At 40.3% G+C, this 22,897-nt stretch overlaps 1 protein-coding gene across 5 annotated transcripts in view; it reads left to right on the forward strand.

Moving 5' to 3' along the window:
• Window positions 1-4,470: 4,470 nt before the first annotated feature.
• The window catches only part of pou2f2a (POU class 2 homeobox 2a), a 46,289-nt gene continuing 27,862 nt past the window's right edge, over window positions 4,471-22,897 (forward strand). For 3 of the 5 annotated variants that reach the window (XM_053495343.1, XM_053495344.1, XM_053495348.1), the window contains exon 1: window positions 4,472-5,925. In XM_053495343.1, the coding sequence (XP_053351318.1) occupies window positions 5,826-5,925 (100 nt within the window). In that variant the 5' untranslated portion in view covers window positions 4,472-5,825. Of the gene's footprint in view, window positions 5,926-22,897 lie in introns of all 5 variants that reach the window. The other 2 variants (XM_053495346.1, XM_053495347.1) reach the window with 2 other exon arrangements.

Raw genomic sequence — 22,897 nt, forward strand, 5'->3', positions numbered from 1 at the left:
TATTCGCTCATACATATGTAAACCTGCTTCTGCGCATTCATGGATAGAAGTTTAAGCCGTGGACACTCCCTCAGTGCACATAATCTGCTCATATTTAACTAAAGTCTGCCGAATTGGGTTTTAACTCAGATCAGCCAGGACGTAGGTCCAAATCCAGCAGGAAGTATTAAGAAACAAATGACGTCTTAAAGCTTTGTTAGGAATTTCTTCTTTGCTCATTTGGGAGCACAAATCTTCCGAGAGTGAGTCAGACTGCCATGAGAGGAGAGAACAGGCATGTGTATGTGTGTGTGTCCATTTTATTTGGGATTGTTGTTATAAAAATAGTTAAATGTTTTAAAAAATTATAATAAATGGAGGCACAGAATCTCTGTTTGTTACATTACATGTTGTAAGGTCGGTCATTTTTATTACATCTATATAAGGCTTGTGTGTTTGTGTGTGTGTGTGTGTGTGTGTATGTGTGTGTTATGTATGAGCCTGAAGGTGTGTGAGAGAATACTTCCATCAGTGTGTTAGAGAGCATGAGAGAGACAATTTGACATCCTGTGTCTAGTGTGTGTGTGTGTGTGTGTGTGTGTGTGTGTGTGTTTGTGTGTAAGGAGAGAGAAATAGAGAAAGATGTGATGTCAATTCTAATGTGCCACAGTAGTAGGAAGGCGCTTCGCTGCTATTGATTGGGCCACCTTGTTATTGATGAATTTAATTTCATCCCCTCTTTTGTCAAAATGTCACCGCCATTTAAAAATGACACACGCGGACACACGCCAACATGCCTTCTCACAATACACCACTCCATTCTTCTCAAACAAATTATGGCCTGCTGCTTCATTCATATATTTCATATAAATCACAGATCCCGCACCAGCTGCTGTGCTATACGTCTGTGTCTGAATAATGTGCTTTTCTTGCTATGGTAATTTACAATTCCCTGAACTTGCACATTTTCTGCAGCTGTCAAAATATGATGGTCATTAATAACTTCAGACCACGCCATCAATCACGCAGGGCTCGCATCTTAATGATGTAATGTCCTGTATATTCAAGTAGCCCCAAAATAATAAGCAGAATAGTGCTTGGAGAGCTATGTTGGTTTATATTTTAGCAGCTCCCTCCAGCACTGTCGGTAGAAGCGAGTTTTTTTGGAATGAATAATTTGTTGAGAACATCCTTTGGTGTGTTTGATCTGTTTCTCAGCTCCAGATCATATGCTCTCCTATCTCCTATCTTGCAACAAACAAGCCTGTGTGGGTGTAGGCTTTTTTGTGTATTACACCAGGATATCGGAAGAAGGGGTGATGAGGAGGAAGGGAACGGGTTGGAAGAGGTGTTAGCTCCACATCCTGCCGACACTGTCTTATTTTCCTCTCCTTCAATCTCACACTCTCGTTCTCTCTATCCCTTTCTCTCTATCCTTCTCTCCTTCTCACAGGCGCGCAACCACACTCAGACTCTACCAGAAATAATTGCTTTTGTCTGAGAGGAGTGCACGAGGGAGGGAGGGAGGGAAGGAGGGAGGGAGGGAGGAAGGGAGAGAATGAGGGAGTGAGGGAGGGAGTGAGGGAAGGAGGGCCCGCACAGCCTTCTACCTCTGCGCGTGAAAGGGGACATGCGAGGGACAACTGGTCACTTTTTCCTTTCGTTTCTCCCCCCCCTCTGCTCCAGTTCAGCACAAAAGCATAGTGCAAAATTCCAGGCCCTGTGCATATGCACTCTGTGGACCCCTAAAGAAACTAGACATTTGTCATCATCTTCTTTCCTTCTTGTTTTATTTGTTTTTTTTTTAATACCAATCTTTGATTGCATAACCGCTAGTGCATGTGCTACTATCTTCAAATCTGGTATCAATATATTATTATAATCAGCTTTTTTTATATTATCTGTAACATTTGAAACTTAGTGTTTTAAAGTCACAAGTCGACAATAGACTGCAATGTTAATCAGGTGTAACAATAATCACGCACATGCAAACTACAGGCTTGTATACAGCATTCGCCACCTGATGAGAGAAATGGGGAAAAAATATACCCCTGTGACATTTCTACTGGCATCTTTTAGAGCAGAAATAAATATATAAACGTACTACAAAAAATGTTCCACTTTGCCATTCTTCCCTTTCTCACCACTAATGGTTTACTTTGCCAGGTAGATGCCACTGTCACTCACCTGACATGAGCACACAGTTCTAATCAGACACAAAATAGGAGTTTTCCTGGTATTTTATTGTAATTAAACTGTAGGAACCCATAAAGGTTTTGTGTGAAACCCTATAATAGAGCTTTCAGAGTTGAAAGTAGAACCACTTAGGGGTAGAAAACTTGAAACTGCAATCCAAGGAATCCTTGAGGAACCTTGAAAAAAAGAAAGAAAGAAAGGAAGGAAGGAAGGAAGGAAGGAAGAGAAAGTGTATGTGCAGGACCGGAATGTTCATACTTTTGGAAAGACATGGATGAGGCTCTAATTTTCTATGGACGGAAGGTTCAGTCTCCCAAACTATATCTTTTTCACTGAGTATTGATTTATTTATGACTTCATACTTTTCACTGTGGAACATGTGGAAATGACTTCTAACCATATTTTTCAAAGTATGTTTTTGTTTTTGTCCATGTACCAGTTACTTAGGAGGTTGATCAACTTGTGTTTAATAGAAAGAGAATTACCAAAATGGAATTAAATCCATCTAGACAACACAACATAAGTCCTTAGGAGGCATGCAATTGCTTGCTGAATGCGGTTGCAGTAATAACAAGGGAATGTACATTCAATATTCATAACTTTTACATTTGTTTATGGATAATTTATTCAGTCTGCATAGCATCAGTAACATGGGTAGTGATTTCCAGATAACTCGTTCAACTGGGTGAGATATATCTTACTCTTATATCATAACCATGGAAGGAGAAAAGTAAAGTGGGCTCCAACTTTACAGCCCCCGCCTCACTTCCAAAACCAAAAGTATGCTCTTGTAAACGACTCAGTAATGACAATGGAAGAGAAAGTTGTAATGCAGGTTTTCCCAGCACTCAGATGGTTATGGAATACTTTACTAAAGGGCACATTATTCTTTCCCAAGATAACACTTAATAATACCTTACCACTAGTCTATTACATGCACCTGTTGGAACAATCCACAATTACTATCCATTCTCAAACTCTGGAGGGTTTTAGCTAATCATTAAAGTAAACAGTTGAAAGGCTTGACTCTTTTTAGCCCCGGCGGGGCTGTGCGGCTCGCAGCCTGGTGCAATCGATTTCCCCCCATCGACTGCAGTGTTTAGGCTATAGATTTTTCTATTTAAAAAAATCTATATCGACAATAATCTTCCGTGTAAGTGCGCGGCGCTGCGTAATGTCGCGATTGTGATTAACGGCACGTGACGGACGGACGGACTCACGTTCGGAATCACCGGAACCACCAGCACCCCACCAATCCAGAGCGCGCGCTGATTTCGCGACACCTCGCGTGGGCATTTGGTACTGGGCCCGTGCGTGTGGAGACGCAAACAGAAAGAGTTCTATAATTGATAAAGAGCTGGTTTAATAGTATATTCTCCGATTCTATAACTGGTCTCAGATCTGTTTATATTTGCGAATCCATAAATTCCAGGATTGCACAGTGGCTTAGTTAGCACTCTCTCCCAGTGTCTGGGTTCGATTCCCACCTCGGGTCTGTGTGCATGGAGTTTGCATGTTCTCTCTGAGCTTGGTGGGTTTCCTCCGGGTCCATCGGTTTCTTCTAACAGTCCAAAAACAGGCAGATTAGGCTAATTGGCATTTCCCAAGGTTGCCTGTATTGTGTGTGTGTGTGTGTGTGTGTGTGTGTTCAGGGCAGGTGTTGGAAGATCCCAGGTTAAAATCCCAGCATTACCACGCTGTTGGGCCCTTAAGCAAGTCCCTTAACCCTCAACTGTTCAAATCTATTCATCTCAGATGTAAAATGAGATAAAATGGAAGTCACTCTGGATAAGGGCGTCTATCAAATGCCAGGGCAAATGTGTGCCTTGCAATAGATTGGGTGAGTGAGTGAGTGAGTAAGTGAGTGCAAATTCCAGTTCAAGGATGTCTCTGGTGGAATAGACCCAGTGTGAACACCCTCATCTGCTGAATCAGGTATAAGCATGTTTTGCCGCCAAAAATCAGATTTTAACCTTACTATGACTAGACCTTGTTTTGGAAATAGTAGCATAGGCCCAATAGTAGGCCTAATACTACTTCATGGTGGCCTCTGATTACATATAGGGACATATATGGTTTGAAATGTAGCTCATGTCATTGCAGTGACAATTGTCTTATTGAAGGTACGAGGAAGCCACAAAATCAATGTCGAGCAGCTGGCCTACTATGGGAGGGAGAGAGAGAGAAAGCGAGAGAGAGAGAGAGAGAGAGAGAGAGGGGGGTTAGAGGGAGGGGGTGGGGGTGGAGGATGAGGTGGTGATGTGTGTGAGTTGTAGCGGCTTGGCTCTCGTTTCCACGTCGCGGCAGCGCGGAGGCAGAGCGCGCGCGCATTCGGGAGGGAGTCTGGTCGCGTGAGCCATTGGGGTTCCCGCATAACGGGAACAGACAACAAAACACGCAGGCGGACGGACCGGGAAATAGGCAAGTGATCTTCAACAAACAACAAAAAAAACAACAAAAACAAGAAAACAAGAAAACAAGAGAGACAGGAAAACAGAAATCCAGCGGCGAAACATTTTTTGTAAACGTTTCCAAGTTATTTATTTATTTATTTATTTATTCGCTTTATTTATTTTTTTGTATCGATTGATTGCGTTTTAATTAGCGGAGTGTGACAGAGCGGCGGTGGGAGGGGCGAAGCGCCGGCGAGCACGTTATGTTGCCTTATTATTGACGTTTATAGGTTTTATTAATAGATTAGACTAAAAATAACCACTTAATGTGGCGAATTTCGGATAGATCGGGCTGTGCGACTTTGAATGTGGATGTGCGAACGATTGTGTAGCATGTAGCTTGTGGAGAAGAGCAGATCCATAGCTAAAGACCAAATAAATGAACCAAAAGAACCAAATGCACCAAAATATCCGAATAAAACACAACAAGCACTGTTTTATTTATTTTTTTTGCAAGGGTCAGGACGTGAGCGCTTTTCTCTTCATGCAAGAATCTCTAAATGCTGAGATCTCCGGTTTTATAGGCTAGCCAAAGTAAAGGCACGATTAGGGAGGGAAAGAAGCGAACCGGAGATTATTATTATTATTCACTGTCGAATCTCAGCGAATGAATAAAAACACTCTGCTTTTTTATACAGTAAGATTTTGCAAAAAAAAAAAAATCTATAATATTTAGCCTATAATAAAGCGCGGTTTGGGTTCAGCAGGTGTAGCACTGGAGCAGTGAGTGTTAGAGCAGATCAGTGGGAGTGTATGTATAGCCTGTAGTCTGTCCGCCTGTGTGTGGGTTTGTGTCTGAGCAGCTTCTGCTCTCATCTCTAGGCTTATTATCCAGTTCACACGTGAATGTACACAGAATAATAATAAAAAAAGAAAAAAATCTATGAAAACGTGAGAATCGGTCAGCATTCCAGTGAGTTACTATCACCGAGAATAAACTTGGTGTACAATGCCAAAGAGATCCCAAACACAACCAAAGCCGAACACGACCGAGCACGAGGTGAAGACCTACACATCCGACCTCAGCGACGAGGAAGAGACCGGCGACTAAAACAGACTGTGCTGTAGCCTAATAACGCCAAAGCCGAACCACAATAATAAAAAAATACCAGCGACTAGGAGAAGAGAAAAAAAACACACACACACACATATATATATAACGAGTCCAGAAGAAAAGCCTGACGACGAAGGAGGATCATGTTTGTCCCCCTGCCGCTGCCGTTCGTCTTGCCCAGAACTGCCTCCGAGCTCCGTGCCTGGCGCCTCAAGTCTCCGCCGGCTGCGCGCGCGCTCTCCGGTAAGCCTCATTCATCTCTCCTTTTCTCTCTCTCTTTCATCTCTTCTCTCTTCCTCACACATCCAGACACGCAGCGTGCATCCCGGCTGTGCCCTCGCGCATCCAAACCATGTCCTTTGCTGTCCCGGTTTCTGGACTGCCTTTCTTTTCCCCTTGTTGTGTCCACCGTCCAAAAACGTGCGCTTTTATGTGGTATCCTATATGAATAAGTGGCATTTTGCAGTGCAGTTGTGGTTGACTGTAGATAAAAGCTAAAAAGCAAATAAAAACAATATGCGCAAAAAAGGAAAGAAAAAAAAACAAGCAGAACTTCTTACATTCTCATTCTCATGAAGACTATAGCCTAGATTAGAGCTGAGGAATAAAACGCCTATGTGACAGCCAGTCCTTTATGTTTTGCTCGCAGTCTTTCCTTTTCTTTCCCCGTCTCTATCCGTGTCCTTTGCTCGCTCCGCTCTGCCTCCGGCTCCGTCTCTCCTGGACTAAAGTCTGGCGCGCGCCGGCCCGGGAATATTCATGCCGCGATATCGATCCTGCGGAGATCGATTCCGGGGCCGGCGGATCGCGGCACACAGAGAGAGGATAGAGAGAGGCAGACCGAGCAGAGCAGGAGGAGAAAGGAGACCGGATGAGACACGCACGTTTTTATTTCTACATGCTTTGTTTTGTTTGTTGTTTTTGTTTTGTTTGTTTGTTTGTTTGTTTTTTTTATACGCAAGAATTCAAGCTGTATGTGTGTTCAGTGGATCGCAGCAATCAAGCTTGCATGTACTGGAATTAAATTGCTCTTCCAGGATTTTTTAGGAAAATGGAGATTATCGTCTTTTTGCTTTGGATGTCCACCTTGCAATGTATAACCAGGCACTTGGCTGCAGGACAGGATGAGAGTTTGGAGGGAACATGGAGGGGGGTGGGGTATGTCTGTGCCTCCCCTTTCTTTTAAAGACCTGAGTGCTTTCTGTGCAAAAGAACAAAAATAAAAATCCCCACTGAACCTGTGTATGTGTTAATTATCAGAAGGCAGTTAGCTGTGTGAGGAAGCAGCGGGGCAGCAGGCACAAGAGCAGACACTGAGGGCTGACACTCAGGCCTGTGCAGTTCTGGACACTGATTTATAATGGGATTCAGTTTGCTGTCTATTTGTTGCACAGAATAACAGGTTCACTGCAGGGTCTGTACTGTAAACAAGAAATGTTATTCTGGGAAGTTCACTGTTGTCTGCATTGTGTTACTATTATTTGTGATCGCATCTGTCACCGGACAGTAGACCTAAAAGAAAATAATGCTGCACGTGTCTGGTAAGGTGTGATGTCCCACTTTAGACACTAGGGATACAGGCTAAATTAGGTATATGGTCTAAATTAGGGTAATAACTAGAAGAGAAAGCTGAATGTTTCAGAAGAAAGAAAGACAGTCTTTAAAACAGCAAGAGAAAGCAAGTGATGACATGGCGAATGAAAAGTGTGAGCCCTGGAGGGAGAAGAACTGACGAGTTTGGATTTTGGAGGTGAAAAGGGAGCACCTGAACCCCGAGAGCATGCATGTCATAGATGCAAGGAGCACACTTTACTCATGCGCAGCCCGTACCAATCAGTCAGAACGTCTACCCTATTCACTACACAGTGCACAATTTATTGAGCTTTGCTTGTTTTTAAAACATTAGATTTAATAGATTAGATTATCTGGTGCAAAGTACTCAAAGACTGTGAGGTGTGTAAGTAATATGGTTTATGGTGTGTTTGCAATTTCAGACAATCACTCGGTATCTGTCTACACCGCTTTATCCTGTATACAGGGGCCTGTAGCCTATTCCAGAAGACTTAGGGCACCAGACGTGGTAAACCCTGGACAGGGTGCCAATCTATCACAGGGCACACATATACACACACTTGCACGTTCATTCACACACTATGAGTAATTTGGGAACACCAGTTAGCCTAATCTGCGTGTCTTTGATCTGTGGGAGGAAACCAGAGTACCTGAAGGAAACCCACCAAGCCCAGAGAGACCATGCACACACAGAGACCCGAGTCGGCAATCGAACCCTGAGAATGGAAGTGCAAGGTGACGGTGCTAACCACTAAGCCACTGTGCTGAAAGGTTTTAACTATTTTTCACTACAAATTCATAAATACATGTTTGAAAGCTTTTGTTTTATTGCGTTATTTTTGGATATACTTACCAAAAGTGAGCACATTTTGGCTTGAAGTGAGCCTAACTATCAAATAACTACAAAAAAGAAGCAGGGGGCCTAACCACTTCTACAAGTCACCAGCAATGGGATGAATACAGACAGGCAAAGCATGCATTCATAAAAGAAATAGCATACAGTTAAAAGAGTCATTAGCCTTAATAATAAAAAAAAAAAGTTTAATGATACAAACTCAGATAAATGGCTATTTAATTTATTGGTTACAGAGTATAGATATGTAAACAATTTTTGTAAATTTTGTTAAAAGTAAACAAAAAAAACTTGCTCAGTTTCTTGTATATGGGACTCAGAAATAAGCCTGGTCTTGTATGACTGGAAATAACAATCCAGGGGCATTTGCAAAATGGCCGCTGAGTGGACAGACTTCACTAGAAGGGCATTGATTTGACAGTCACATAACTGTTGGAAGCACTGATGCACAAGACACACAAAAGTCACCTGGGAAGTGGTAATTGTGCCAAGCAGTGTGTATGTATGTGTGCACATGTGTATGCGTGTGCGTGTGCTGGTGTGTGCGCGCATGCAACCTGTGTGTGTGAGTGCGACTAGGGAGTTTCAGGTTTAAGATGATTGTCAATGACAAAATATCAGCTTGGGCTTGTTAGTAGCATAATGCAAAATCAATAGACACAACAAAGATGTCAATACAGCATGCTTTATTACTTTGAGCCTCTCTCCCTCCCTCTGTGTGTGTATATATGTGTGTGTTTAATTCTCTTCATGGATGGGGGTTAATAATACCTTATTAAGTATTGACTTAATAAATTAATGAACTTATGAAGACATCTTCAGCTCTTTCCGTCTATGGTTTATCATTTTACTGTGTTTTGTAATAAACACAATAAAACACACAATCATCAAAAGTAGGAAGAAAATCATGCTTGTCCTATGTGTTAAGTTTGATCTTTAAACTTTTTGATAATACAATTTGATCATACATAGAGAGTTTAATTACACACAGTCCTAGTTTTTTTTTATTTTTTTTATTACGGTTCGGTGTTTCTCAAAGGGGGTAAGTGAGTGAGAGAGAGAGAGAGAGAGAGAGATGGCCTCCACTAATGGCGTTTTAATAGTGATGAAGTCTCATGGCTCATTAGCAGCAGCGAGAGATATTGAGTTTCGCCCAGTGAGGAATGACCTTCGCCTGTGTTCATAAACACACACTCAGTATCTTCACTGATCTCAGGCAATGAATTTAATGAACTGAATCTACAACGGCTTTCTGAGATGCATTATGAACCTTAGGAATGTTCTCTTAAAGTCAGTCTCTAAACTGTGCTCCAGTTTAAGATTGTCTGATTGTACTGTAGTAGTATTTTAGGATTGTTACTTCTTACACCGTAAAAGCAGATCTCAGTAAAATCTTGGATTATATACTATATATGATATTATGGCAGACTATACAATAAACATCAAGGACCTGCGATTGAAGGACAATTATGACTCGTGGTTATGTCGGTGTACGGCCCGATCTGGACTTGATCAGAAAATGGCGTCGCACAAAAAGAAACGTGCTTTAAAGTGAGATGGAGTAGCAAATCATTTTTCGGTCCATTAGTACGTTTCTTTATTGCCACTCATGCATAGCTGTAGTGTGAGCTTCTAATGATCTTATGTTGTTCCTTTAGATGTTTATTGTAGCAGCTATTATAAATAATAAAAAAAAAAAGACAATTCCAAAACTTTGTTGTTAATCACAACAGCTATAAATTAGCTGCAACTCATGACACAGGCTAAGACAGCAACTACAACAAATATGGTTACGTATCACACAGTGTATACCTGGTTTAAGATTTACAAAGTCGTAATCCAACCTTTACTTGTTGCCATTTATTTATTTTTGGTTCTAAGTGTTAAGAATAAGGCATGAGGAAAATTCATGAAGTTTCCAGCAGCCACTAAGTCAACAAGAGTGAGATTCCCCAAAAGTGCCATAGTAGTGAAATGTATGAGAAGATGGTAGAGAGGGAGGCATTTTAAGCACTCTTACTAAACATAAAGATGATGGCTACAATGCTTTTGGGAAGCTGAGTCCAGATGGATGCGAGTTAGGAGAGAGCCTGAGAAAGACATCCGAGTGATGCTGCTTAACTGGTGCACATTTGCATGTTCGTGTACCGGCGTTATCCATCACACCCACGCTGGATTCACGTGTACATGACAGACAAATAGATGGATTTAATGGACGGGTAGATGAAACGGTTGTTTGGATTGATGGATGCTTGATGGAAGTCTAGGTATATAGATTGCTGAATAGATTGTTGGATTTAAAACAACTGGAAGATGACAGACTGTTGGTTAAATTGATATATCGAATGAGGGATTCGGATATTAGGGTTGTGCCTGGAAGACGGATATACGAATGAGAAGCAAGAATGTTATTTTGGTGATGGAGAGATGGGAATATTGGAGCCGAGGGATGAATTGACAGAAATATATGATACTGCTTTGATTGATCAGAATCCTTCCTTGCTTTGGTAGATGAACTCTAACATATGTCACATTTGTTGTCTCTGTTTGTGAGAAGGAAAGTATGCCTGTGTGTGTGTGTGTGTGTGTGTGTGTGTGTGCACATGCATGATGTATTCAGATAAAGGGGCATGTGTAATAAAACCTAGTTATTTGATTGGGGGTACTCCTCCGAGGCAGCTGAGTAGAGACGTAAATCAGCAAACCTTCGTTCCATTTCATTTAAACTGTTAAGATTTATGATAAGCAGGGTTGCATGTTCACCTGGAAAAATCCAGGCCTTGTCTGCTGTGTGTGGATCCTTTTAGTGTTGCTTTCACTTACATTACAATCGAGGATGCTTTTAAACTTACTGCCATTTGAATTGCCATATGAATTGCCATTTTATAACAATTCTTTAAGCTATTCTTTATAAAGAACGCTCTGTGTGTGTGTGTCTGTGCGTGCATGTGTGTGTGTGTGTGTGTGTGTGTGTTTGTGGGGGTTGTGCAGCTTGACCTCTCCCCTCCATTAAACTGCCTCGTCCTGTCCGTTTGGGACTCCACGTCTGTCCTCCCTCCTCTTTTTACGTTCTTTTGTTCCACTTCTTTTTTAATCCCCCTGATCAGATCAGAGGCTCTTGCTGTTCTTGCACCTCCCTTCCAGTTTCCATGCATCCGAGCGTTTAGGTTGGACCTGTGCGCTGTAAACCTAAGATATGACCGTGCGTCTGGTGTCTAATATAAAGGCGCAAACGAAGTTGAGGCAATATTGAAGCTCGAGAACGGCTATAAATTTGTTGCCATAAAATAGTTTTTATGGAAGCATTTTTAGAAAGGTCTCCCATCGCCTTATTCCTTGTAATTGGCCACATGCTGCCTTGAGTGACGGGAATAATCATCAATCAAATTATGGTGGAGGAAAAGGAAGGAGGGGCTGCCTTATAAATTAGAGCAAGCGAGCGAGAGAGAGAGAGATAGATTAGAAAAACTTCTTTGATTATCCAACATTGCAGTTCTTTTAATAGGCTGTTTCTCGCATGTTTGTTACAGATATGTATTTTGAATAGTAGCATAAATTCCATAGGAGTGTCTTCTAAATTCGCAGGATTTGCAGTACACTCCGGCTGCTTAAGTGTGCTACAGCTTGAAATAAACGCCATAATTTTTATACTGTCATGCCAGTCTCTTCTGGGATAAAATAACAAGGGAAGGAATTTCACGACAAAGCTAGAGATGTTAATACACGACTAGGAGCACTTTATGGTGTGTGTGTTAGAGAGCGATGCGGGCGACCATTATATCAGACGGCTGATGCTGTGCTTCATTATAAATTGGGGCTCGGAGAGATATCACTGGACATCAAGCCGGACAAACGACAGCTCATGACAGAATATGACATTAATGATTATAGTAGTCGTTATAGGAGATTTTGTGTTGCTCCCTGTCCAGTTTTCAACATACTGACAAGAAAATGATTTTAAATACCTCTTTTTTTAGGGGGACTTAAAAGCTACTTATTAAATTTAGAATAGTTTTTTTTTTTTAACAAAGTAAAACAATAGAAACTGGGAGGGACTTAAATAAATATGCTTAAGGGCTTTGCGCTAAGCATGCTAACTTTTAGCCAGGAAAGCTGCTTGCTAAGCTCACTGCCTGGCTAGCTACCCTAGCTAATCATTGTGGTGAACAAAATGGAAAGGATTGTCATGGTATAGTTTAGCTCAAGGTTATAGCAATAAATTTACAGTTATTCCCCAGATATTTATAGCCTCCGGTTAACTAACTAGCTAGCTAAATTGAATTTTAGTGAATGTGCTAGGAGGATGATACAAAGGAGCTTCTACTGTTTTGTTTTGACTGATTCATGTATAATCATAAATGCTGGCTTTTAGTTTTTTTTTATAAAGGAAGGTCTTGTTTTTTTTGTATTAAAGGATGTTAAATTATTTAGTGTTGTACTTATATTCATGACTCGAGACTTCAAAAACTTAAATATTTGTGGACAAATACCTACCAGTTAGCTAACTAGCAAGCTAAATTTCAGCTTTTAGATTAGATTCATGTATAAGCACAAATCCTGGCCTTTTTGTTTTTATAAAGGTAAAGGTATAGTGATGGGACTTGTTTTTTGTATTAAAGGACATTAAATTATTTATTGTTGTACTTTCATTCATGACTCGAGACTTCAAAAACTTTCCTTAAAGCACTGCAAGATCTTTAATAGCATTTAGGACCACTCAGTGTGTTTTTATAGAATTTGGTTATTATCGTTGTAGTAGACAGCTTCGTGTTTAATAGGCAACTCTTATGAGTCCCGCTGTCCAAAATCTGAGTGTGTGTGTGCGTGCGTGTGTGTGTTCATTGGCCGTTAATGAGCTCTGCTTGTGTTCCTCTCTGCTGGCCTGTCATAGCCCTGACACTGCTTATAGCAAAATCAATACAGAGAGAGAGAGAAAGAGGAAAAGGGAGGGAGTGAAGTAGGAAGCAAGGCAAAGGTTGAAGGAAGGAGGATGCAAGAGAAACTGAGCCTTGGAGCAGAAGACGATAAATAAAGTCCTTATCGTCCTTCTGAATGAAATGTAAATACACAGTGGCAAGATGTGGTGCGGATTATTGGTTGATGGTGTACAGTTAAGGGCACAACTGGCTACAGTGCACCTGCAGTTTATCACAAGGCTGAGCGAGTGTGTCTGTGTGTGTGTGTGTGTGTGTGTGTGTTTTTAAATACAAAGCAAATGTGCACTAAACACAGTTGGAACGAGTGTGTGAGGAAGTGAAGGCAGTCTATGGTGAGTAAGTGAGTGAGTGAGTGACAGTGGATTGTGTGTATGCGTGCGCAATTGTAAAGAAGCAGCAATGGTTTAAATGGTTAAACCCTATTATATTCGTATTATAATCCCAGCTTTGAGAGAGTTTAAGTTGAATAAGAGAGAAGGGATCAGTCTGGCTGGAAATCCCTCACATACACACAAACACACACACGCACACACACACACACCATGCAGTCACAAATTCATGTGCACATTCCCTGAGTTTATCTTATATACACACACAACTCGCCTCGCGATCACTTCCCTCTGGAGAGACGAAGGAAGAGGGGAATAAGGCGATAGAGGGAAAGTGAGAAAGGTTGGGGGGATCCAATGGAGGCAGAGAGAGGGACAGATAGCGGCATTAAAATTCATGGCTTTTTTACTCGCCGAGCCAAAAATCAATAGTGTTTACTATGAATGAGTGGAAAGACGGACAACAGCCGGGGCCAGAGGGGGAGGAGGGAGGGAGAGAGAAGGAGGGAGACTTCATTACTGCGGGCTGTGACACCAGGGGCCAAGGTTAAAGATGGGGTGGAGAGAGCGCTAGCAAAGGGGAGGGAGGGGTTAGGGGGGTTGGTCTAGCATATATACACAATATCAGATTGATTCAATGTCCTTCAATGTATACACACATGCACACACACAAACACATCTGACCTAGCTTAAAATCCTTTTTTTAATTGAAATTGTTTTTGAAAACCCATGCACATATGCACTTTAAAGTACATACACAAACACACACTCACACACAAACACGCATCTTAAGTACAATATAATCACAGAGTCGTTTAAGTAAAGACTCAATTTAGATGTAAAAAGGATTTAATTTCAGTGACTCTGGTGTTGATTAGGGTTCACACTTGCCCAATCTAGGCTTCAGCTAAGAAGACAATTTCTTTATGCTTGCTATAGGACATCAGGACATCTGGCAACAAGGGACTTAAGATACCAACTCTAATGACCTTTAGAAGCATTATCTCTCTCTCTTTCTTTCTCTCTCTCTCTCTCTCTCTCTCTCTCTCTCTCTCTTTATATATTATCTTCCAGTATTTAGAGCAGCTTGTCTTTCTCGACACAAACGCACACAGAGCTCAGACTTTTTCTTTTTTTTTGATATTCAGAAAAGCTCATGAATGATGGAGCAGAAGATGCTTGTCTGTCTCACAGCCAGGTTGATCCATGGGATTTAGTTGAAAATGTGAACTTTGGCATTAGCGTTCATTCCCATTCAAATCCCTATGATAAGAAATCGATACGTTTCATAATTTTCTAAACATATTAAATAAAATCGTTTTGCTGCAGCTAAACGAACCTCTGTGTTAGGAGTTGGCAGACATTCCCTGAATGATTAATGTTTCAAGCTTTCCCGTAACCAACCCGCCCCCCCACCTATGTTTCTATTCTGTTGTTTCATAATTCACATTACGAGGATCAGATGAATACATATCATATTTTTCATTTCTTTTCATAGTAGCTGTTCGTAGTAACTTCTTACCGAGGATGATATTAAGTGTAATGAAATAAGTATTCACGGAAGTTGCTAGATTTTTATTTTATTTTTTTTAAAACTTAATTTAGCCCTAGCAGCTTGTACCACACTCCTTTAGTAGATTATTACACCATCTTCTTTACATTTTCATTAAAACAAAATATGATATATGTGATATTTAGGACATTATCTCTACCGAAGTGCATTACGTTTACATTGTACTTAAAGCACAGACAGATAGTTATTGCATCCTGTTTCATTATTCCTTACAGAACCCTGTGTGTGTGTGTGTGTGTGTGTGTGTGTGCATGCTCTGTTCATCCAGCATACACATGCACACAGTACTCATACCTCTTTAATAATGTAATATTACCTTTCATCTTGTTGCAATGCCATGCTATCCAATATTTATGACCGGTATTTGTTATTGTTATTAGATGTGACGTGTTTGATCATTGCAGAAAGTGTGTTTGATTTATGATTTTGCTTACTTTATTTCCCATGCTCCCTTTCTTCATCTCCTTTTTATACTCCTCCTCCTTTTTTTTTCTCTTTCTGGGCATTTGCTCATTCTATCTTATTTTTTTCTCCCCCAGGTCTCCCTCTCTTGCTCTCTCTCTCTTTCTCTCTCTCTCTCTCTCGCTCTCTCTCTCTCTCTCTCAGTCGTCTGTTCCCTTAGCGACGGTTTCCAAGGCGCCCGTTCCCAAGGGCTAGGGGAGGGAACCTGTGAGGTCACACATCCATAACTACACACCTGAAAAATCTCCTTTTCCCTTTTTCCAACCTTCATTTCCTGCTCTCCCATTTGGTGTCCTGCTGTGCTCTCTTTTCTCTTTCTCTCCATCCCTTTTCACACTTGCTACATATCTTTCAGTTTCAGTTGTAAAGGTCATCTCTTTGTCCTAACACTGCCATAGTCATTAGTCCTTGCCTTCATTCTGAAGACTTTTTTTCTTTTTATTTTAATTCAAACAAAAATGTTTTTTTTGTTCTTTTTTTTTTCGTTCAAGACAAAGCAACTGGATGTGAATTATCCACTAGTGAAAACAATTTCCAGTGTCCTGGTGGTGGAGCAAAAATGTAACATCATTGTTAAATATGGCCAGATAAAATGGGTGAAAAATCAGCACCCACTAAGGAAACAATTATACCTTTTGCCAAATGCTTTGTCAACAACTCTGTCTAATAGACACGTGGTAAGGTTCATTATAGTTCATTAACTAATTTCTAACCCTGACACTGCCAGATCTCAGGACAGACTGTCTGTATGTGAAAGGATTGCGTAAATTAAGCACAACAAAGGCACTTGTCCTTGCACTCAGTGACATATGTCAGCCTTATAGAAGTGCCTTTTTTTAACCAAGGGTTTCTACACAGTGAGAAGGAAAATGTGATTGACTGATTGATACAAGCCCCATTTCCTAATTACACTGACATTCTCTCAGTGTTCTAAAGCTCTAAACAAAAGATGAGCTTTGTTCTCAGGAAAACTTCAAGGAAAACTTACTTCAATTCTTGCATTAAATAAAATATTACATGATTATAATATTAAATTAACTTTACAGTTTTACTTTACTTTCAACAAACCCTCAGACCTTTGCTTAAAGCCAAGAAGCATCCAAGTGCTCCCCAGTGCTACAGAACCGGTAGCCATGCACAGTATACATTATTTTCACTTTACATTATCTTACAGTATATCCTTCCCTCCCTCCCTGGAGAAAACAAAAGACTACAATAGAGCGATAGACTCTTTAAAAAAAAAAAAAAACCTGCCCTAGAGACAGACCAGGTCCATCCTGTGCATCAGTAGATTTTGATGTGCTCCATGTGTGGTGTGACTGTGAAAGCTGTGGGTAAGGGTACGAAGTGAGTGAAGACTCCAGCAGTGAGGATAGTAGGGCTGAAGATGAATCCGGAAAGAGCTGACCTTCCTCCTTTCCATGTGTGAAAAAGTATTCACACCAGGCTTTTGTCACAACACCATGCACACCTGCTGGAATATCATAATAAGTCACTGGGCAGATACACACAGGCAGACCAGCAGCTACAAAAGCCGTAATTAGAAATAGAATTAAGTTAAGAGCCACGGTGCTGCCGGCACTTAGGCATAGCTGTGGAATGCTTTCTTTGTTTAAGGTTTTATGTGCGATATTACCAGCATTATAGATAACATACAGAAGGGGCGTTCAAGTCAAACCGGGACTTCTGATGAAATTTCTACTGGATAAAGGCATAAATCCGAGTGACATGAAAAGAAGACTTTAAACACAGTAAAGCATTTCAATGGTGCATCCTGTGAATCCCTAATGAGGTGAATCAAAGCCCATTGCAGCCGCTTCCGTGAACATATATACAAAAATATATATATATTGTATAGAGTTATTATTATACTGTATCCGTACAGTCCTGACCTCACTCCAAGCCATTTCCACATATTTGGGGTTTTAAAGGGAGTCCAGTGTTTCAGACGTGAAGCAGGCAGTCCGATCATGGCTCCAGTATAGTGAGAAAACTTTCTAACTTGATGGTATCCAGGCACTAGTGAAACGCTGGGATAAGTGCTTTAGGGTAGTGAGGGATAGAGAAATAATGGGAGATTTAAGGATTTTTCAGGACTGTTTCTGTTATTCAGCACAATCAAAAATCCCAGTTTGACTTGAACACTCGGTTAAGCTTTAAAGCTGCGGTTTATAGTATCCAATACTAATTAAGTGATATGAAACAGAGCAACCAAAAAATAAAAGTCACCCTCAACTGTTTGAATTGGATTGAATTTTCGTATCCTTTGACTCCCTGTGAAAGAAGGTAAAAAAGTTCAAATGGTAAACTTTTAAAGCATTAAATATTTATTTTGTAGAAAAACCAAAAAAAAAAATTATTAAGATTAAAAAGATTTAATATTTTTTTTAATGAAAGCTAAGACCTTATAACAGAAACGGTGTCACATACCATATTGATTATTTTCGCCACAGTGCTACAGGGTGAGGGTTTTATATTTAAAAACACTTTGCTCTTTGGTGCAGTGTAATGTGTACTGGCTCTCCTCTCTCCTGCTCTGTCCTTGGTGTATCCATGTAGATCTAATTCATATTTAACAGGTAATTTATCAGTTTGGATGTGTCTGTGGAGAGGGGTGAGACAGCGTGCCCGTGTGTGTGTGTGTGTGTGTGTGTGTGTGTGTGTGTGTGTGTGTGTGTGTGTGAGAGAGAGAGAGAGAGAAAGAGACAGGGAGAGAGGGAGAAAGAGAGCATGTGCTTCTATTTGACCCATGTATATTTAATTCTTATTCAGTTACATAATGTAATATTTTGCCAGCAATTCCTGTCACAATTTCAGCATGATGTTTTCACATCTGGATTATCTTGATATATGGTAATGTTACGGTCTCAGCAAGCTTACCCTTGCCTATTTAGACTCTTTAGAATTTAATCAGATGATTTTCTGACATAATGGCTTGTCACATATGTGTGGTTGTCAATGTATAGTGTAATACGATTTATCCATCTATCTATCTATCTATCTATCTATCTATCTATCTATCTATCTATCATGTGAGGTCAGTCAATTTAACAAGAGCTATGATTTCACTGTTTCTGCCATGAGGGTCATGGTTACCAGGCAACGGGCATTACTGTCCATAGATATGCACTATACTCCTGGCTGGAGCGGAAAGTGCATGTGTTTGCGTGCGTGTGTGTGTGTGTGCACGTGTGTGTAGGAGGGTCAAGTTCATCTGAGAGGAAATTAATGGTTGAGGGACAAGCAGATTTTCAGGCTGCATGGACACACACACTTTTCAGGACATTTCCCTGTACTGATGAAAGAAACCCTGATTAGCCTAAATTAATTTACTATGGAAGTCCAATAATGTTTTTGTGAAACTGGTATTTTGTGTGGAGATGGGTATTTTTATGGGAAGGATTAAGGCTACCATAAACAGTTTATGGGACAGTGTGATTATGCATTAATAGCAAAATCTGATAACAAAAGGATCATACAGTCATTTGGGAAAGTTTCATTTAAGTGATATTAAAAAAGTTAGGTTTTACATTAAAGAAGCCTAATATAAATAAAATGATATGCTCTGCTTAATAGTTGAATGAAAGACAATATGTTTAGGGAAAACGGTGCCATTCTTGGATATTTATTATTAGAGTATAATTTTCATGTTATACAGTCGCATATTTTACAAACACACCCACACAATCACATTTATACACACACACACACATCCGCATGTACGTCAACCTAATATAAGAACTGCTCTCCAACTTCTATTAGGTTAGTTCTTTAGAGTAATATAAAGTCGAGATCGCTCATACTTTAATAATGAGATGGATAGAGGGCAGAGAGAAAGCATTGGAGGAAGGTACAGTAATCATCAGGATATAGGAAATCAGCAGCAGCTTCCCACCACTTATGTCCCTTTCCAGCTCAGTTTTCTTTCTGTCTCTTTCTCCTCACTCTTTCTGTTGACCAACTCCGTTCTTTCCACACAAACTCCCTCTTTCTCTCTCTCTCTCTCTCTCTCTATTGATCCACTCATAGTTTGCTCAGTTCTTCACTTTGCTGCCTCACTTTAATCAATACAGATAATTGTCTGCTCCCCGGTCGTTGCCAGCTTCTCTCTCTCTCTCTCTCTTTCACTTTCTCTCTCTCTCTATCTCTCTCTCTCTCTGTTTTTTCATCAATGAACTTGTGCCCCCTCCTCCACCCCCCCAGTCTGGGATTCCCTCAGTTTTAATGACAGAAGATAACCTGCTCTCTCTGTCTCTCTTTCTCTCCATCGATTGCCGTGGGAGCGATCGACTCACATGTGTAAACATTGTGCACGTTCGTGTTGCGGTTTAGGTTCTTCGACCGCTCCCACGCTCCACAGTCACTGCAGAGATGCACTGAGAGGCAATGCAGCTCATGAAACTGCGAATCGAGGCCTTGGACCACATATGTATCACGGGTGTTCTCGTTATGTGGATTATGTGTGACGTATATATATATATATATATATATATATTATGTGAATATGCAGGTTCAGGGTGAAGTAAAATGCTTGGCCAAAAATAAAAAAGTTGTGATTCACTCACTCTCTATAGCGGTTATCCTGTACATGTCCACAAAAGAGCCTGGAGACTATCCCAAGGGGCTTGGGCCACGAGGCAGGGTACCAGGGAACACCTTGGACAGGGTGCCAAACCATCGCAGGGCACACAAGCACACACACACTACGGGGATTTTGAAAATGAACATTAGACTAATCTGCATGTTTTTGGATTGTGGGAGGAAACAGGAGTACCCAGAGGAAAATCCACCAAGCTTGACCATAAGTTTAGAATCAAATTATCGTCCAGCATCAAGCAAAGAAAACATTTTGCCAAAATTACTGAAACTGGTTTAAAAACTGAAAAATGCATAATGAAACCCTGGAAGAATAGTGTTAAGCTTTGCAGAGAGGATAGTGTTGAAGAACGGATAGGTTTGAACTTTGGTTGGGGTTTGATCAGGATTATTTAAAGACTTGGGAACGTTGCATCATCAACAATTGACAGTAGAATGTTATATATACAAAGTGTCCTAAAGATCTACCTAATTAGGGGAAATTAACCAATTAGTTGTGATGAACAGTTTCATGGTTATTGTGGCCCTGTGGAGTGGCCCCCACCATCCCCAGATCTAAACCCACTTGAGGGGCATGTGACGGCAGCGGAGTATAGTATAGTATAAAGGGTACAGCACAAAAATCTGTTAAAGAAACACAATCAAAAGTGGCATTACATGTATAAGGAAAGATGAATAGGCGAGACAACTCCAAAGACGTGAAAGTCATGTACAGTAGAAGATATAAAGATATAAAGATATAAAAAAAGGTATATAAAGTTATGTTTGCTGAAAAAAGTGTTAATTTCTTCTAGGTATGGAGTCTTTTGAAACACCCTGTATAAATAGAGTTTAATACGAATGATTGCACTGCATTCCACTTAAATCAGCAAAGGGAAGTCAGTACTTGAAATAACATGCATTTGGACAAACAAGTTGTAAAAACATTGCCTTTTGTTAATGAGAATTTACGAGTTAACTGCGGCATATATTTCCCACCCCAAAACAGCATAAACAATATTATGAGATTTTGATTTGTTCATATGTTGATTGATCAAAGTAGGAATTTCCAGTTGACTCTGCATTCTCTCTTATTTAGATTTAAACCATTCTGAGTATTTTTATAAAATAAAGCAGGTATGTAATAAATGCAAATGCAGATATTCCAACCACAATCTGATCAAATATTTTTTTTATTCTTGCGAAAACAACAGAACATACTAATAGTTTAGAAGGAAGCCACTGCTGTATAGAGCATTGCGTGTTGCCTTGCATCACAAAGACTGACGGACACCCCAGAGTTAGTCTAGTAACATTCATTTATTCATTTATTCATTTTCTATACAGCTTATTTTGTGTGGGGTCGCAGGAGGCCTGGTGGAGGCCTAGGGAGCTCAGGGCACAAAGCTGGGGGACCCCCAGGAAGGGGTGCCAACCCATTGAAGGGCACAGATAAACACGCTCACACGTACAGTCATACACTACAGGCAATTTGAAACACCAATCAGCCTACAAGGCATGTCTTTGGACAGTAAGAGGAAAACCACAAAGCATGGGGAGAACATGCAGACTACACAAACACACACAACAAAGATTCACACCCCCAAACCCTAGAGAATTTTTTTTTCTTCTTTTTTTTTTTTGTGGTGGAGGGGATTATTTTTTAAGCCAGATTGTTGCAAACAGTAAATGTTTCAGTGCTTTTATAGTAAATATCAGCACTCTTGGAACATTACTTGTCCACTCAAATTAGAGCAATAGAACTTAATGTGGTATAATTATTATAATTATAATAATAATAAAGGCATAATGTATATACTGTACATCCTGCGCATGAGGCATGCAGTTCTGTGCAAAACCATTAGACATCCTGTGTTGTTTTTTTGTACAAACTTTGTCATTCATGTTTATTTTATGACTTTTTTTAAGTCAATACAAACAATGCAAACTCGAAATTTATTCATTTATTTAATTAATTAATGCACGGTGGTGTAGTGGTTAGCACTGTCGCCTTGCACCTTCAGGGTCCGGGTTCGATTCCCGTCTCTGTGTGCATGGAGTTTGCATGGTCCCCCCCACCCCCATGTAGGGTTTCCTCCTACAGTTCAAAGATATGCAGATTAGGCTAATTGCCATTCCCAAAATTGCCTGTAGTGTGTGAATAAGTGTGTGAGTGAATGTTTGTGTATGTGCCCTGCGATGGGTTGGCACCCTGTCCCTTTCTCGTGCCCTAAGCATCTTGGGATAGGCTCCAGGACCCCCGCGACCCTGAATACAGAAAAAAGCGGTATAAAAGATGAGAGAGTGAGTAATATAATAAAACTTTATGTAGGGTCATCACACCAATTATTGACATTGTTTCATTATTAATTGTTTACTGATTTTATAGTGTTTTTTGAGTGTAGAAACGTTTTTGAAGACATCCTTGCTCTACAGCAGTTTTTTGCATGCGCCTATGACTTTTGTACTTTACTGTATATAGAGTATGAATTCCATGGTTGATACACAAGGTACTCCCCGTCACCCTGCCACCTAAATACTATGTGGTCTTAGAGTGTTGCCTTTCTATTTGTGAATGGGATAAAGTATGGGACGACATGTTTTACATAGTAAGAGATGCACTAGAGTCACAATTTGAACACCTACAAACATATATAGAAAATTTACTTTATATCGATATAAATATAAAGCATAATGGAATTTTCTTCAGGATCAATAAAGTATCTATCTATCTATCTATCTATCTATCTATCTATCTATCTATCTATCTATGTAATGAAGTGTCAACTGGGTCTAGGTGTATATATGGAAGCCTATGAATTTTTTACATTTGTTTTATATGGTACATGGGTTTGAATCGCCCCTACATGTATACAAAGGCATACAGTAGTGCTTGATGGTGGGCTTCGGGCGA

Source organism: Clarias gariepinus, chromosome 4, assembly GCF_024256425.1.
Source record: "Clarias gariepinus isolate MV-2021 ecotype Netherlands chromosome 4, CGAR_prim_01v2, whole genome shotgun sequence".
In the NCBI taxonomy this organism is placed as follows: domain Eukaryota; kingdom Metazoa; phylum Chordata; class Actinopteri; order Siluriformes; family Clariidae; genus Clarias; species Clarias gariepinus.